The sequence below is a fragment of the Syngnathus acus genome, chromosome 1 (genome assembly GCF_901709675.1).
Source record: "Syngnathus acus chromosome 1, fSynAcu1.2, whole genome shotgun sequence".
NCBI lineage: Eukaryota > Metazoa > Chordata > Actinopteri > Syngnathiformes > Syngnathidae > Syngnathus > Syngnathus acus.
The window spans coordinates 2,961,867-2,977,462 of record NC_051087.1 but is presented as its reverse complement, the minus strand read 5'-3'; the positions used below and the strand labels follow the sequence as shown (position 1 = coordinate 2,977,462).

General features: G+C 43.4%; 1 protein-coding gene across 5 annotated transcripts in view; it reads right to left on the bottom strand.

Moving 5' to 3' along the window:
• Positions 1-14,374, bottom strand: part of lef1 (lymphoid enhancer-binding factor 1) — a 34,913-nt gene extending 20,539 nt beyond the window's left edge. Inside the window, exons 1-4 of one of the 5 annotated variants that reach the window (XM_037251497.1) lie at positions 14,251-14,374; positions 9,908-10,240; positions 8,015-8,072; positions 6,254-6,378 (exon numbers count right to left, since the gene is read on the bottom strand). In XM_037251497.1, coding sequence (XP_037107392.1) covers positions 6,254-6,378; positions 8,015-8,072; positions 9,908-10,111 — 387 coding nt within the window. In that variant the 5' untranslated portion in view covers positions 10,112-10,240; positions 14,251-14,374. Of the gene's footprint in view, positions 1-6,253; positions 6,379-8,014; positions 8,073-9,907; positions 10,759-14,250 lie in introns of those variants that run through there. The other 4 variants (XM_037251506.1, XM_037251491.1, XM_037251522.1 and 1 more) reach the window with 4 other exon arrangements.
• Positions 14,375-15,596: the final 1,222 nt, after the last annotated feature.

The following is a 15,596-nucleotide window of genomic DNA, read 5'->3' as shown; positions in this document are numbered from 1 at the left end:
TGAAGAGATCAAAGCCAAGGCCGGGAGCAGTTGCGCGCCCTGGGAATACGGCAGAGAGGCTTTCTGCTCCTCAGCCCTATTTTCGAGCGTCATGTCGGATTGCAGCTGTATTGCATTTCGCCAGTTTTCTTAATGCTCTTGGTTTTGACTTTGACATCAGTGCCACCCCCCCCCACCACCACCACCGCCCTTTGGTTGCTTCAAAAATAAGGAGAGGAAGAGAAGGAGGTGAAGGGGTAAAAAGTGAGTGAGCAGGAAGCAGCAAGGAGCAGAAGGGGAACGCGATTCCTATTTTCGCAACTCCATAATTGGCCGGTTCAAAAAGGGAGGCGACATTTGTTTTCAATTGCGCTGACGAAATGAAAGGAGCGACAAACTTTTATGGGATTCCCGAAAAATTGAACACAGGCTTCTTTTCTTTCTTCCCCCCCGCACAAATGGCAGCATTTTTTCCTTTTTTTTTCTTAAATGGCCGAGAGACGCGAGACCACACAAAGTGAAACGACAGCAGAGAGAACTCACCTCGTTTGTCCTCCCACATTGTGTGGCATGGCGGTTCACAAATGTACCGCGTTTTAGAGTTTTTTTCCCCTTGCCAAATCAATTTAAAAAAAAATCATAGATGAGACCACAGAAAAGTTAAAAAAAAATTTTTTACTGTTAGCATGAATTTCTTTTTCCTGTGTGTTTTGTTTGTGTACACAGACTTTTTTTGCAAAGCGTCTTTGAGTATCGAGAAAAGCGCCATACAAATCCTTCCATTCATCCGTTCTCTGTATCGCTTATCCTCACCCGGAGCGCGAGTTTACTGGAGCCAGTGGACTTTGGGTGATTGCTTCGAGATGGGTACACTCTGAAGTGGTCACTATTATTAATTACATCGAGTCTGTTTTAAATAAAATACTTTGTATGATGTCATTTTCACCTCAAAAACTGAACTCCATATTTATGCTAGCAAAAATGCGTTAAAGAGGGGATTCCCAAACTGCAGTTCTTTTTAATGCTCCACGTAAGCAATTTTTGTCTGGTTAGCTTTAATCTCAAAGACAACTGAAAATTTATGCTACGCAGAAACCTGCTTGGCCTGTTGTTTGAAAAAAATAAAAAAATAAATTGGGCCTGGGCTATTTTGATGTCTTTGGGATCAAGCACAGAAGGTCTTCCATTTACGAACGTCCCAAAATGACATTTTGAGGATACCAACGACGCGCAGTGGACCACTTTGCAAGCATCTAAAGGATATTTTTCATGAGATGTTTTGTATTTCTGGCCGACAAGTGTATGTCCAATAAAGTTTTTGCCAGTAAAAAAAAAAAAAAAATTTAAATGTACGACGAGTAAAATCCACTTTGGTCTTTTGTCTAGCCCGTATGCCAATTTAATTCACATATGACAATAATTTTGTAACGTTACTGAATGTGCTCAGCTTAAGAGGTGATGATTGTGTTAAAAGTTGAGTCTTGGTGTTTAAACCAAAAAAGAACACTGCAACGGCCTTCCTTTCATTGCACAACTTGGCTCATAAAGACCCCCCGCCACCGCCACCCCTCCTCTTTGTACTGTAACGATGCAGGTCGACTTTACCAACCTCCTACACTGGGGACCATTAATATTTCAGCGCTGTCAGATACATGCATGCACCCACAGCAGAAAGAAATAATGAGCTTCTGAAAAAATATGAAAGAGGAGGAGGGATGAAGAGCGCTGACCATCTCGCTCGACGCCACAGAGCGGCTATTGATCATCAGAGCGCTCGCTTCTTCGCCCGGCGAACAAAGCGGGCTCTGTTGACGCCTCGGCCGATTCTGGACACAGCCGGCGGGATTTGCACCCATGTTTCACTCCTGTGCTCTCATTGTCGACCCCCCGAAACTGCGGCTCACCCTTTATCCCTCAACGGCAGCTATTCATCTCACTTGAGGGAACGTTGATCTTATATTCTTACAGCTAAGCTTAACCCGATTCCAAACTTTGGAGGCGTGCTACGGTTATGATTATGATGGCTAACTTTAGCGTGGTTAGCGTGTGCACGGTTGTAATTCAAATATACGGCTAATTTTATCGCAGTTAGCGTAGCAGGTTTCGATTTGCCCCATGATTCCGTGTTACGTGTCATTATAACCAGAATTGAAGAACTGGGTAGGAAGTAGACCTAGTTTCAATATTCCGAGAAAGTATCAAAGCAGGAACAGACGTGAGAATTCGACTGTGTGTCAGAATGTGTAGGAAAGGCGCATGGCTGTTTGGTATTATCATCGCCGACACAGAACGGGGGTACAAATTTGCCTCGGCTATTATCAGACTTCAGAGGTAGGACCACGAGATCTGATTCTGTTTCTGATTTGGTCGTCGACACCGGAGCCTCTAAAATACAAGAGGGGAATTAAGGGTGAGCTTGGCAAGGTTGACCCTGGAGATGATCGGCCGGCACCAGGCTGCATGTGCCGAGTGAGGCCCTCGGAGCAGCTGTGGCCCGACTGACCCGCTGAGCACTCGATTCGGTTGAGCCGCATCCGATTCCGTGACCAGCGTCATCTTCTCAGCCCGCTTTGCTTTGAGGGGTGAACCGCGCCCCGAGACACAAGCACAAAGACACTGAGCGGCACTTTTTGTCTTAGCAGCGCTTGTTTTATTAGGCATTCCATGCGGGCCGTCCAATTTCCAAGACAGTGTCGTATGTTTCTGATGGACTACTGTATCTATTTTAAACCGGAGTGAAATGTGGCAGCCGAACCAAGCACACATTTGCACACATGTTCAAAGATCTTCACCACCTACAACTAAAAAAAAAAAAAGAAAATTATCCAAAAATCCCCAAATTTAAATTTTCAAGGATTCCGTGTTACGTTCCTCTACAAGACCTCAACCGAGGCCCCAACAATCCAAACTTGGAGAAGCACCAAACGCCACTCCAGAGACATCAACATTTTTTTAATTAAACTCAATGCCAACAAAGGTAAGAAAATTCAATTCTCCAGAATAATCAACATTTTAAGCGCAACTTCTGTTTCTCATTTATATATATAAAAAAAAAAAGGGCCCAGAGTACGCCTGAACACCGAGCTCCATTCCACCGCATGAAAGGCACAGATAAGGTGATTGCAACCACATGGCGTGGATTGGAGCCGTACATATGGAGCGAGTGTGTCGCGGAACCCCGGGCGTTAATGGCGCCGTTTAGAAAGAGATCCGAGCGACGGCGGCATCTACAAAGGCTTTGAGGAGGACCAAGTGTTTCTCGTGCGTGAGGTCCCCTTGGCGCAACGCGCATCTTACGCCGCTCGCTAAAAGCTGCACTGCAGATGACATCAATGTCACCGTGACCCGTTTGCTTTATTGACATCATCCAGCCGGAGACCAACTGAGAGCTGCGATCACGTGCCATCCAGCTGCTACTCCAAACATACGGAAGAACTTTAGAAGCTGCCCTTCTCAATCTTTTACTTGTCCCTGTACAGCCTCATTTGGGGAGATAAGTTGCGGTCTATGTTTCGTTTGGGGTTACGATTTCCCAACCCGAAGCCGTATTATGATTTTATCGAGGGAATTTCAAAATATATTTTACTACCATATTACATGACTGAGACAGTTTGATATGTGTACATAGGCGAAGGTGGAAGCAACATTTGTTTTAGCGATAAAACCTCTTCCCGACTGCAGATCAACAGACTAGTTTTTGTTCCATGTGTCTGGGTGGTGCCAAATAGCAAACGGCCCAAGAAAATTGAGGAACGTCTCTTCTAAGAACATCCAACATGTACACGGACGCTTGCTGGTCAACGCAGTGTTTTCAATATCCCCAAATAACAGGGATCGTCCACAGGGCATGAGCCGAGGACCCCCGAAGCCGTCCAAGCAAATCCAGTTAGATAAGCCCGGGTTAGCCATTCCACGCTGCAAGACAGTGCCTAGCTAGATCCGTCACATTCCCGCCACATCAAAAAGGAAAGGAAAAGTCTCCGTCTTCCTTGCCACAAGAATTTGCAATTGAGGAAGAGAGCGACGGTGCCCTAAGGCCAACATTGGGTCGGGTTGGTACAGTAAACATTATCAGAGAGGTCCTTTGGTGGATTGAGATTTTGTATGCATGTATGGCATCGACCGCAACACTCAGTGACTCCATCCCCTCTCCTTCTGAAGCTGTTCCAACACAGATGGAGATCACCTGCAAATCAAGCCAAGAAGCTCGCTTCCGTTCTTTTTTTTTTTTTTTTTTTTTACAAGCAGTGTGCGGTTTTGTGCGACGGAATCAGGACATGACGGTGGCAGACTGTTCCTGTAATAGATCCAATGCACGGTCTTTATTTAGAATCCGTCATTTCCAAATCCCGATTTAGAGTTTTGGACCACTCACGGAAACATCCTCTTCAAAGCCGCAAACAAGGCAGATCTTTGCCGTCATGAAGGGTTGGCGGGTCGACTATGCGATGATTCAAACGGTACACGCGTCATCCGGGAAGGCGTGCCAGAAACGCAAATCATCCATTTGGGTGGTTTGTTTTACAAAGAGATCAAGACGAAGGTGCGCCGCAGCGAAGAAGAATCAAGAAATGCAAATGATCACTTGCCGGAGTTGAAGCTCAAACATACATCGATAAAACAAAGCAGAAAGCTCGGTAATAAGCACAACGTACAGCAGCGGGGGAAAAAAGAAAAAAAAAAGAATAGAAGAACGCCACATAAAAATCTGCTGACAATCAGCAGCTCCCGACAGCTCTGTCATGGCTGGACGGCATGTGTGCAGGAATGTCATGGTGAATGGAAATCAATCCAAAACGACTGTGACGGGGCTTGGTGGGCTGGGAGGATAGAGGGGAATGAAAGAAAGACGGAGCCTTTGATGTGAGTGAAAACTGATCCCAGGCCTGCAGATATATACCGCGGCGGTGGCGGCGGCGGCGGCCGTGGTGTCTGCCACGCTGCCATCGGGTGAGACAAAGGCGTTAAGAATGACTTCTGTTTTATTCAAGATGGCTCCAAGAGAGGAAGATTCGGGGCAGAAGAGGGAATGTGGTAAATGAAAACAACAAAAGGCTTTAAAAAAAAAAAAAATTGGCAGTGAGCACACCTCGGCTGGGCCTCATACAGTAAAGTCTGCTGGGAAAGGTAATTTCCTCTGGTGGCTCTCCAAGCCGACCTCCTCAAGCGCTTCCATGTGATCGGAGACATAAAGAATTCAGATGGCGTGTGGCTGCAGTTTTTTTTTTTTTTCATTTTTGAAACCGAACGCCAAATAAATTATGGCATATTAATGCAATAGAGCGCACTGTTCAACTCCTACCAGCAGAGGCGCTGTTGATTCCAACTAACTACTTTATGGTCTGAAGAAGAAAAATTCCTTCATTCATTCATCTTCCAAACAACATTCTTTCACCGCTGCGCAAACTACTACTAATTATCGTAAGCAATCGTTTTACTAGACAAAGTAGAAACATCCAAATCTAAAGAAAGACAACAAAATTTCAATATGACACCATTACACACAGCAGCAACGATCAGCCTCTGGACCGATAAAATGTCAAATAATATATGAAGAGTGAAGAAACTTTCAAGAAGTCATTGTGTGATATAGTAATATAACGTGCCGAGAGGCAGCCAGTCGACCCGGGCAGTATTTGGAGACGCGCGTGGACATAACAACATTAGTGTGGACAGCTGCGAGGGGACACAGGAAGCCGCCGATTTCCAATCTGCAGCTGGTTTGAAATTTAGGCCATTACGGAGGAAGGCGGACGGGGATGACTTTTGTTGTGACATTTATGCCAAAAGAATGAGCGGCAACAAGGAGGTTGTCTCGCAGTTACGGCACAGCGTGTATTGTTTTTATGCCGACTAAGACTTTTGAAAGTGTTAAAGATATAAGACGAGCAGTGTTTTCGTATTTCATTAATGTTAGGTTATGTACGGAAAGTTCAGAAAACATTTCCCGTGCACGCAACACAAGCTTATTACACTTATCCATAGTCTATTTAATATTATTCTTACTTGGTGTAAAATTGTTACTGTTTGAACATGAATGTTGGGCTTCAATGAAGCAAATTCTATTTAAAAAAAATAAATGTCCTTAAATACAATTAAACTGTACTTAACAGAAGTACTGTACTTGAAATGTTATGCAGAGTATTAGGAAAACATTTAATTATTAAGGTGATTCTGTATTCTACCACTAGAGGGAGCCTAACAAAACAAATTGCATTTTCCATAATATTTTAATTGATTAGGATGCATATGGAATATATATTCAAGTACTGACCGTTCTGGGCATGGGCGGCGAGAGGGAGCCATTACTCATGTAGGAGTCGTTCATATTGCCCATCATGATGTAGCTAGGGTAGCTCGGGTACCCGTGGCCTTTGCTGTACAAGTCTTGATGTTTCACTGGCAAAAAACAACAACACAAATATCAATTTGATACAAGACAGTACAGGACACAGTAAGATTGGTTCGACAGTTGCGGAGTCGCACATTCACAGATTTTTTTCTTTTTCTAAATCCCAGTATTTTGTTTTTCATATTTTTAGGGCATTTTTCCATGGTGAACGTTTATCATAACTGTCAGTCATTTTTGACAAAAGTACGATTCAAAAAATGGGTCAAGTTAATATGCTACAACCGACCTCTGTCAATAAATCACACTGAATAATAATATCGCTTTAACCCGCAGTCCATTTCGCCCCGGCTTTTTGTCGGCGGCCTCGCGATGGACTCTGACTAAATTGTATTATGTGCAGGAACAATGGAGCCCCTCTGTGCCAATTAGCACCAATTAGAAGAACATACAGAGTGTGTCAAAACAGGAGACGCCCCAACTGTTCCTCTATGACCCGACGACAAGAATAGGAGGAGGAGAATACAAGAGGACTCAATTCAGCGCCACTCGCCACTCAACTCTGTAAGAAAGCCAGGGGCGGGTGTGGGGGAGTCCGAATGGGGGGGGTTTGTGGTATTTAGCCCGACAGCAACATGAATCTTGTTGTGAAGAAAGCCAGTGTTTGGTTTGAGAGAAGGGATGGGGTGGGGCGAACAAAGAGGAGGCACACTCCGCCTCAAAGGCCCCGCCGATGACGCGTCAAGCGGAGGTCACTCCAAAATAGGCTCGCGAGGGCCCCGAGTGGCGCCCGCGTGTGACCCCCCGACGCCGCGTTTATTGCGGCAAACGCGTGACGGGTGCCAGCGGGATTGATCTAAATATGGAGACGGGACCAAAAAAAACTTTGGCGGACCATGATGATTTCAGAAAAGTATGAGCGGAAAAGTTTGCTAGCTAGTGGTTAGCATGTCTGCTTCACAGTGTTGGGGTTCTGGATTCAGATCTTTGCTCCGTAGTTTTACACAGCCGCCAGCACGTCATTCAAAAATTCTTCAGCTAATCCCAAAACACATCCAATTAAGACGGTTTTTTCATTTGACATTAGCTAAATGAGTATTTCTGTTAGTTTACGACAGGATTAGCAAGGCTGTTGGGCTAGCATATAAATTGACTGCCACTCAACTGCAACAACAAACAACAACATGCAACATGCTTCTTATCTGTATGGGAAAATCTATTTTGTGTACATTGACAATTTACAGTCGTTAACTTATTTTTACACTTGTATTGACAGTCAGCCAACTACTTCCACAGACATTTTATTTTCCACACAACAATTTATCACAAGTGAAACTGTGACTTCATTTTTTTGCCACTGCGTTTGATTTTATTCACTTGTATGACGGTGAATGTAAAAATGTGAATGAAACAAATAACAAGCCAACTGTTTAATTTCAGTCATGGGTCTTTGAGACTTTTTTGTGTCCACCTAATTTTGGATCAACGAGGGATTTTTCTTGTTGATTTGAGTTTTGAGGGTTGTAATTGTACAACAAGTGCCTTAAAATAGCAACAAACTGAAGATACAAAATGTTTTCTATCTCATGTGATTGTTGTGGAAAGGCCTCGCATTAAGCAGCATTCAAAAACATTTCTCCCATTCCTGGCACATGAAGGAGAAAGGAATCTTTTTGCGTCACTCACCATCATCGGGATGCTCTCTGTGCTTTTCGTGATACGAGTCTTGGGACTGTCTTGCCGCCTGTGTGAAAGAGAAGGCGAAAAAAAAAAAAAAAAAAAGAAAAAGAGGAGGGAGAAATTGAATGGCGGTGAATCGATTGGGAGGGCCTTCAGATTCTGTTAAGACACTCGGAGCTGCTGATGTGGTCAGAAGACCGCACAATAACAAGGCCTGGGATGATTTTTTTTTTTTGCTTGACAACATGGCGCACACACACATACACACATACATTTTCAGACAAGCGTCTCTCCCACTTAATTAAGGCGCCATGGCCTTGAGGGGCTTTACAAATTAACTTGTTTTCCTATGAGTTCACTCGTTTTCATTCCAGCCGCCAATCTTAGATCTATTAAGGCTGTCAGCGGGGCTTTTTTTTTTTTTCTTCACAAATTGAATTTTTTTTTTTTTTTTTTGCTACCCAAAAATGCATTTCACTCACCCAGTTTTTGTTAGGGTTGAGGAGAAGAGCTAACACGCACACACACGCACAAACTCTTCAGGATGGCTTCCAGCTGTGCGAGGGGGAACCTCTCGTGCATCCTAATTAACATTCAGTTCACGTCAGCCTCACGTCTCGGAATATTTCGCAGTCTCAGTCCGAACAGGGGTCCCCAAATTTCATTAACATCAACATAATGACAGAGCATCTCAATAACTTGCTCCTTTTTGTTAATTTCTACTGCAACCTGTGTGTGTGTGTGTGTGTGCGCGCAAAGAAGCTTGATCCTTTGTGATGGTGAGTTAATAAGCTGTACAAGAATTAAACATTTGTAATAATTAAAAAAAACAAAAAAACACTGCGAATATTTAGAATAAAAATCAACATATATTGAGAACGAATACTGTGAATATTTAGGGAATAATAGCATAAATATTAGAAAACATACTACAAATATTCGGATTGTTTTTAAACTGCAAATACAGTTTAAAATGAAAGTTTTCCCAATTGAATTCATCAAATTGAATAGGAAATGCTGCAAATATTTAGAAAAGGGTTCACAATAAATTCATGCATTTTGTTTTAAATGGAAGGAATATTCTACATTGACTAAAAATATTAAGAAAATACTATAAATAATTTGAAAAATATTCCAACTCCTTTTCACACTGCAAATGTTCATTAGAAATGCACATATTGAGAATAACACAAAACAAAAAGGTCCAAAAGCCTTGTTACATGTATTTTTGTCATCACCGATGCAATTTAAATTTGCAATGATGTGACATTCGACTCTGCAACACATTTCCCAGATTAAACGACGAGACGTTCTGACAATAACATCGAACATCTGAGATTTACACCTGCTCTTGATGCATAATAAAAATGCTTTGATATTTGTAACATTATATTAAGTGACTATCCATTTACTGTATTAAAGTAAAAGGTGCAATGCTTTTTGATACAAGTTTAGAATCAGTCTTTTTTTTTTTTTTTTACATAAATATTATTCCGACCCAAAAATAGCATTTGATCTCCCATATTGGCTGACACCTTGCAAGGCCTCAATAGAGCAAAACAATCAATAGCTAATTCACAATATGTATTAATAAAAAACAAGTTTCAAGCTAAATCAATGGATTCATGTGGGGTCCAACTTAGGGCCCGTGGGCCATATAGCAGCCCCGAGAGAGCATTTAATTCGGTCCCCTGTGCAAAATGCAATTGCTACTAACAAAAAAGTCGAAATAGAATATACAATGCAGAATATTTTTTTGTGATTGTAAATTTAGTATGGGCCTTGGAGGACTTGACCCCTGATAGGAATAACTGGAATAAATGGAAGGATTTTTGCATGAATGAAACAGAGGTGGTGGCCTCACTTTATTTCTTTTTATTTTTTGAGCAAGTGACTCACATCATGGCCGTTGCTGTTGGGGCTTCCCTCAGACTCGTTGACCAGCGACGACTTGATGTCGGCCAGGTCTCCCTCCTCCTCCGAGTGGCTGAGCTCGGCGAAGATCTGCTCCTTGTGCGGCTCCCCCTCGTCCTTGAACGGGATCATTTCGTCCGTGGCGCACAGCTCCGGGTCCCCGCCGCCGCCGCCTGACAACTGAGGCATGTCGTCTCGCCTCTTTTTGCACCCACAATCCCCCCCTCCCTGACAAAAAAGACACCCCAAAAATGTTGTGGGGGAAAAAAAAATAAGAGTAGAGCAACTCCCAGTGGAAGGAGCCAAGTTGTTGACCCCCTGCAGAGGGGAAACAAAAGGACGCAAACGTCCACCAATCAGGACTTTTCACTCAAAGATGATCTATCCACAGCAAAATGGGGAAGAAAATGCATGTGATAGTCCTAAGTGGGTCCCGGGGGAGAAGTGGAGAAAGAATGTTCGGATGTGCGCATCCAAAGTCCTTGAGAAAGGCAAAAGAAAGGTGATGTTCAACCCAAAAGGCACACGCTCCGCGGAGAAGACTTTCCCGGCGCTCCCGCAGCGTTTCCACGGTGTAATGTAACCGGTGTGTGTGAGCGTGTGTTGGTAATGAAGCTGCTCCCTCCTCTTTTTGCCTCCTCCTTTCGCCTCCTCCTCCTCCTCTTCTCCAGTCAGCACTGATTGACACTCCCACTTTAGTTCTCCCAAACAAATGGGCCGCGCGCACACAAGCCCACGCGTGGAGCCACTGCTCAAAGGAAGCACGCGTGCTGGTGCTGCCAGTGGTGGAGGGGCTCCGTTTTCCACCATTCCTGGAAAGACCTCCAAGGCCCGAGTTAAAGTTGAGCCACTGACAACGCTGGGCTGACTTTATTTTGGCCATTTTGCAGGAGGGATTTTTTTTTTTTTTAAACGGCAAGGAGTTTGTTCTCACCAAAACTTTTCCTCAGATTCTGGTCAATGTACATTTTGGATTTTGTTTTTTAAGTTATTTGATTTTGCAATCTGAAAACTGCAGAGACAAAGATAATCCAAATCAGTTAGTTTGACACAATATTTTTGGAAAAAACAACCCAAAAAGTTGGGTCGAATTGACCCAAGTAATGGGTCAGTCCATTTTATTTAAATCGTGTTTTTTTTTTTTTTTGCCCACCAATGTTAAGATTGTTGGGTTAAGATTTGGATCCAACAACAACAACTCATTGTATTTGTTTTGCTTCATTTGAATCTGGGTTGTCCAAACATAGGGATGGGGGGCCCCAGCATGAGCTTTTGGACCCTAAAAAACTGCTGGCTAGTGGACATTTCAGAAATTCGCGAACCTAAAATGTCTTCATAGTTTTTGGGGGCGTACTTCTTTACATGTTGCAGGGTTTGTGGCATGCGTGAGAATCCCAGTCATTCTGAGCCGACTCAACTTTATAAAGTGCAGCGAGGGAGGAAGGGTGAGGAGGAGCGAGGGAGAGGGGTGAGAAGGAAGAGGGTGGTGGGGGGGGGGGGGTTAGTGGGGGCGGAGCTGCGGCTGCCTTTGATCTGGCAGCGGCTGGCTCTTTCATCCCTGTAGCCCCCCCCCTCCCCCTCGCCCCCTCCATCCCCTCGTCCCGACCCGCTTCCTCACCCCCCTCCCCTCTCCCGACTCCCCCCCTGACACCCCCCACGTCCCCCCTCCCCTTTGTATGACTAAATTTGGTCCGAGTGTGGAGCTCGGCCAACATTTCCAGCAGCTGAGTAGCAAGCGAGGGAGGGAACAAGTGAGGGAGAGAGTCGGGGGGGGAGAGAGAGTGAGAGAGAGAGAGAGAGCGCGACAGAGCGAGAGAGAGAAAGAGAGAGAAAAAGAGAGAGCGACAGAGCGAGAGAGAAAAAGAGAGAGAGAGAAAAAGAGAGAGAGAGAGAGAGAGAGAGAGAGAGAGAGAGAGAGAGAGAGAGAGAGAGAGAGAGAGCGAGAGAGAGCGAGAGAGAGACATTAGTGGGGGGGAGGCGGTGAAAAAAAATAAGATCAAAGGCTTTTGGGGTTTTGGAAGGCGCGCGTGGAAAAGAGCTGGGACTGGCGGCATTCCAGAGTATAGCGGAAAGAGCACAGACACACACACACACACACACACACACACACACACACTTTTATAAGAGTTAATTAGAGCCCCACAACCGAGCTTTCAGAGGAAAAAAAGAGAAAATATTTAAGATTTCGTCTTGTTTTCAGCCACTGAAAAAAGAGGATGCGTGTTCTGCCTCATTATTGTAACGCTTTAATTTAATTAGCTGCCTTGTTCACAACTGCACCCCCCCACACCACTACCAAGCCCCTAAAACCTTCTCAACAGAAACATATATTCTATATTTATGTATTTAAATTTATATATATATGTATATATATATACATATATAAATAAATATATTTCTTTATTTATTTCATACCTTGGATGTGGTTTTTATTTGGGGACATGGTGGATTTGTGGCCTATTAAGATACAGGCCTGCAGGGCCCATTCTGCCACAAAAAAATATTTGGGCACGTAAAAAGGTATATTCTGTCACACACACACAAAGACAACCGAAGGCCTCAAAATGCAGCAGATTCACACCTTATTCGATTTCCTGGTTTTGTCATTTAACGTCGCAGATACTACAGAGTAGAATGTAATGGTGGCAACCCCCAGTGGACAAAAGTAATATTTGCACTTCGCAGCCATACTCAGTATTTTGTATTCTATATGAGAAGTTAAAACAAATGAAAATAATGAAATAAATATCTACAGTTCAGTTGTATTTTAAAAAAAATAAACATGTTTTGTAGTTCTCAATTGTTGTGTTATTAACGGAACCAAAGTATATAATTTCTGACTTCCTGTATTTTTATGTCATTATCGTTTCTGAGGTGCAACTAGGTGCAAAAGGTTTGAGAACCGATGCTAAAACGATAACGGGAGCGCCCGAGCTCATTTGCATCCACGGCCAAGCTGCCCGGATACAGACAGCGCCTTTTGTCCGCTGTGTAATTGAGACGAGGCAACACCTTGAAAAACACAAAAGTAAACACCTCGGCGTTGGCACGGACGTCCGGAACCTTCCGATCTAATTGGACGGGAATGAAAACGAAGAAAAGAGGAGGAGAGTAAGTAAGTACGGAGAGCTGCATTAGCATTTCTCCGCTAATGAGTTCATAAGAGTGACCCCGCTGGATGGCACATGAAAAGGAAGCATTCCTGCTGCGTTGTGACCTCAATTCACTTTTCTCTCAATTCACACAAACGACATTTTGCACGGTACGTACATTAAGGCAAAGTGTATATACGATCGACACACTCCCACAAAGGGCATAATTTAACATCAGCATAATTTGGTCTTGCAGTATTAAAGAACGCAATACAGTTACATACTGTGTGAAATGGTCGACACTGTGTTCTTATTTTTTGGTTAAGTCGTTTTTTTTTTTGGCCACATCAATGGTCCAGTTTATGTTGCACAACCAAAAATGACATCTGATAGTCTGATAGAAATATGCTGTGATTTGCCCCAAATTTGTTGCATAAACTTTCCACATTTTGTCTTCATTTTGAGGCTTTTAGATTGTTTTTTCCCCCTTAAAGGTTCAGTGTGTAAAACTTACAAGTTGTGAACTAATAGAATGCAACTTTGCAAGCCTACTGCCAAGAGAGGTGCAAGAAAAAGGTCATATATGATTTTTAGCATTCCTTCAAGTGATGAATTAAGTTTGCCTCCTTGGGGTATCCGTAGAATAAAAATGACGGTGCAACATGTCAGCCTTCTTGTAAGAGGAGGTGCGACCTCCATGTAATATAATTTGAGATGACTAGGCCCTGATTATATTTAAAAAAATTTACCTTGTATTATGTGATTTTTGGCATATTATTGAAATTAATAGTTAAAACAAACGAACACAGAAAAATCTAAACACACTGTCCCTTTAAGAAATTGAAATGGGGGGAACAAAATGGGGAAAAATAAAGACAGCGCAAAAAGAAACAATAAACTACAATTCAAATTAAGACAATCAAGAAAAGAACGAAACAAAAAGAAGGGAATATCGGAAAAGACACATGACAATGGACTCCAGTGAAAAGATGTGCGAGCATATCACATCTTCACTTCTTTTCTCAACATAGTTCGTATTTGTTTCAAATTGAACATGATTGTTGCAAAATTCTTTTTGGTGCAACAACACGGAATCGAGGTTGTCTATTATTGTCTCATCTTTAATTTGCTCTATTTTCACCACCGCACAAAACACTTCAAACGAGAAATCCCGCTAATTGTCTGCAGTTGGGCGCCCCGCTGCTGGCGCTGGCGCTACGTAGCTACGTCACTTACCGGTTTGGGCTCACAGGTTAAATCCCTCACGCGACTTCATCCCACCACCTGCTCGTCATCCGTCTCAGCTACCTTGATGTGAAAATCACAACCCTGCGCCGGGACGGGAAACAAACGTCAAATTAGGATGAAAAGAGCTAGCAATTAAAAGTGCATTTTATCAAGCAAAAAAAAAAAAAAATGCAACTCGTAACTCCTCGGAGGAGGTCCGACCGAGGTGAGTGATTATCGTGGTGGGGTTGGTAGGCGGCTTCATGAAGGGGAGGAAAGTGTCCTGGGGGTGCGGCGAAGGAAGGCAGACGTGTGATCTGCTGATTTACGACGGCACACGCACAACCACACTATCATTAAAATGAAATGATCTCGACGGAAATGCTGGCGTTTGGGTGGGGATGCCGCAGGCCGTCAATACGCACCTTAGCAAAGTTCATCGGCGTTCAAAGTTGGACGTATGAACGGGTGACACCAAACTGGCTGGTATCGAGTTTGAAGGCCATCACAGTAACAGGAGTTGAGTTTCCGCCAGGAAAGGATTTGATATTTTTTGTCGAGGATTTGTTGCGAAAATGATACATTTTAAAGGTCCACCAAATGTTTGGTCAAATCCAGGTGACTGAATTTTAGAGGTCTGGTGGAAAGTTTTTAAATTTATCAGAGAACAGATCAAGCTTCTACAAAAGGTTCTTTTTGAAGGATACCCGGAAATCAAAATGTCAGACTTAAATTTTGGTGGGTTTACTGATAATAGGCATTTCTACTAAGTTTGGTTTTGCTAACCGAAATCCAGGACATGTACCAACCCCGGATTTTGGAGGTCGTCCAAAAAGTCTTTGATGACAAATCAGATAAAATCTCAAATAAATATTACTTTTTTTTTTAAAGGTTTCCTGGAATTACTGCTTGACTTTCCAGGCATGGATTATTGAAACTTTTTTGTGGGTCTCCTCGTGATCGACATGGCTCCTAAATTTCACGTTGCTATGCCAAATCGGCTCCTCGTGATAGACATGGCTCCTGAATTTCACGTTGCTATGCCAAACTGGCATTGGGGACAAAAATCCAACGGGGGTGCTACCCAGCCTAGATTTTGGAGGTCTACCAGAAAGCCTTGAAAATGGTGCTTTATTTGGCCAAAGAATAATAACGACCAAGGAAAAAAGTGTACACTGTAATCGATCCCTCAGAGTGGCACAACACGCTTTGTTTATTGTGGCCCGGCATGACTACGCCGAATGAGGCCCGGGCCAGCTTCTCCACTGCGCGCTGTTTGTGTTGCATTGTTCAAGTCCAAAGGGGAAGTGGGCCAGTCTTGCGAGCACACACGCACCGCCGCTCCTTTCATCCCA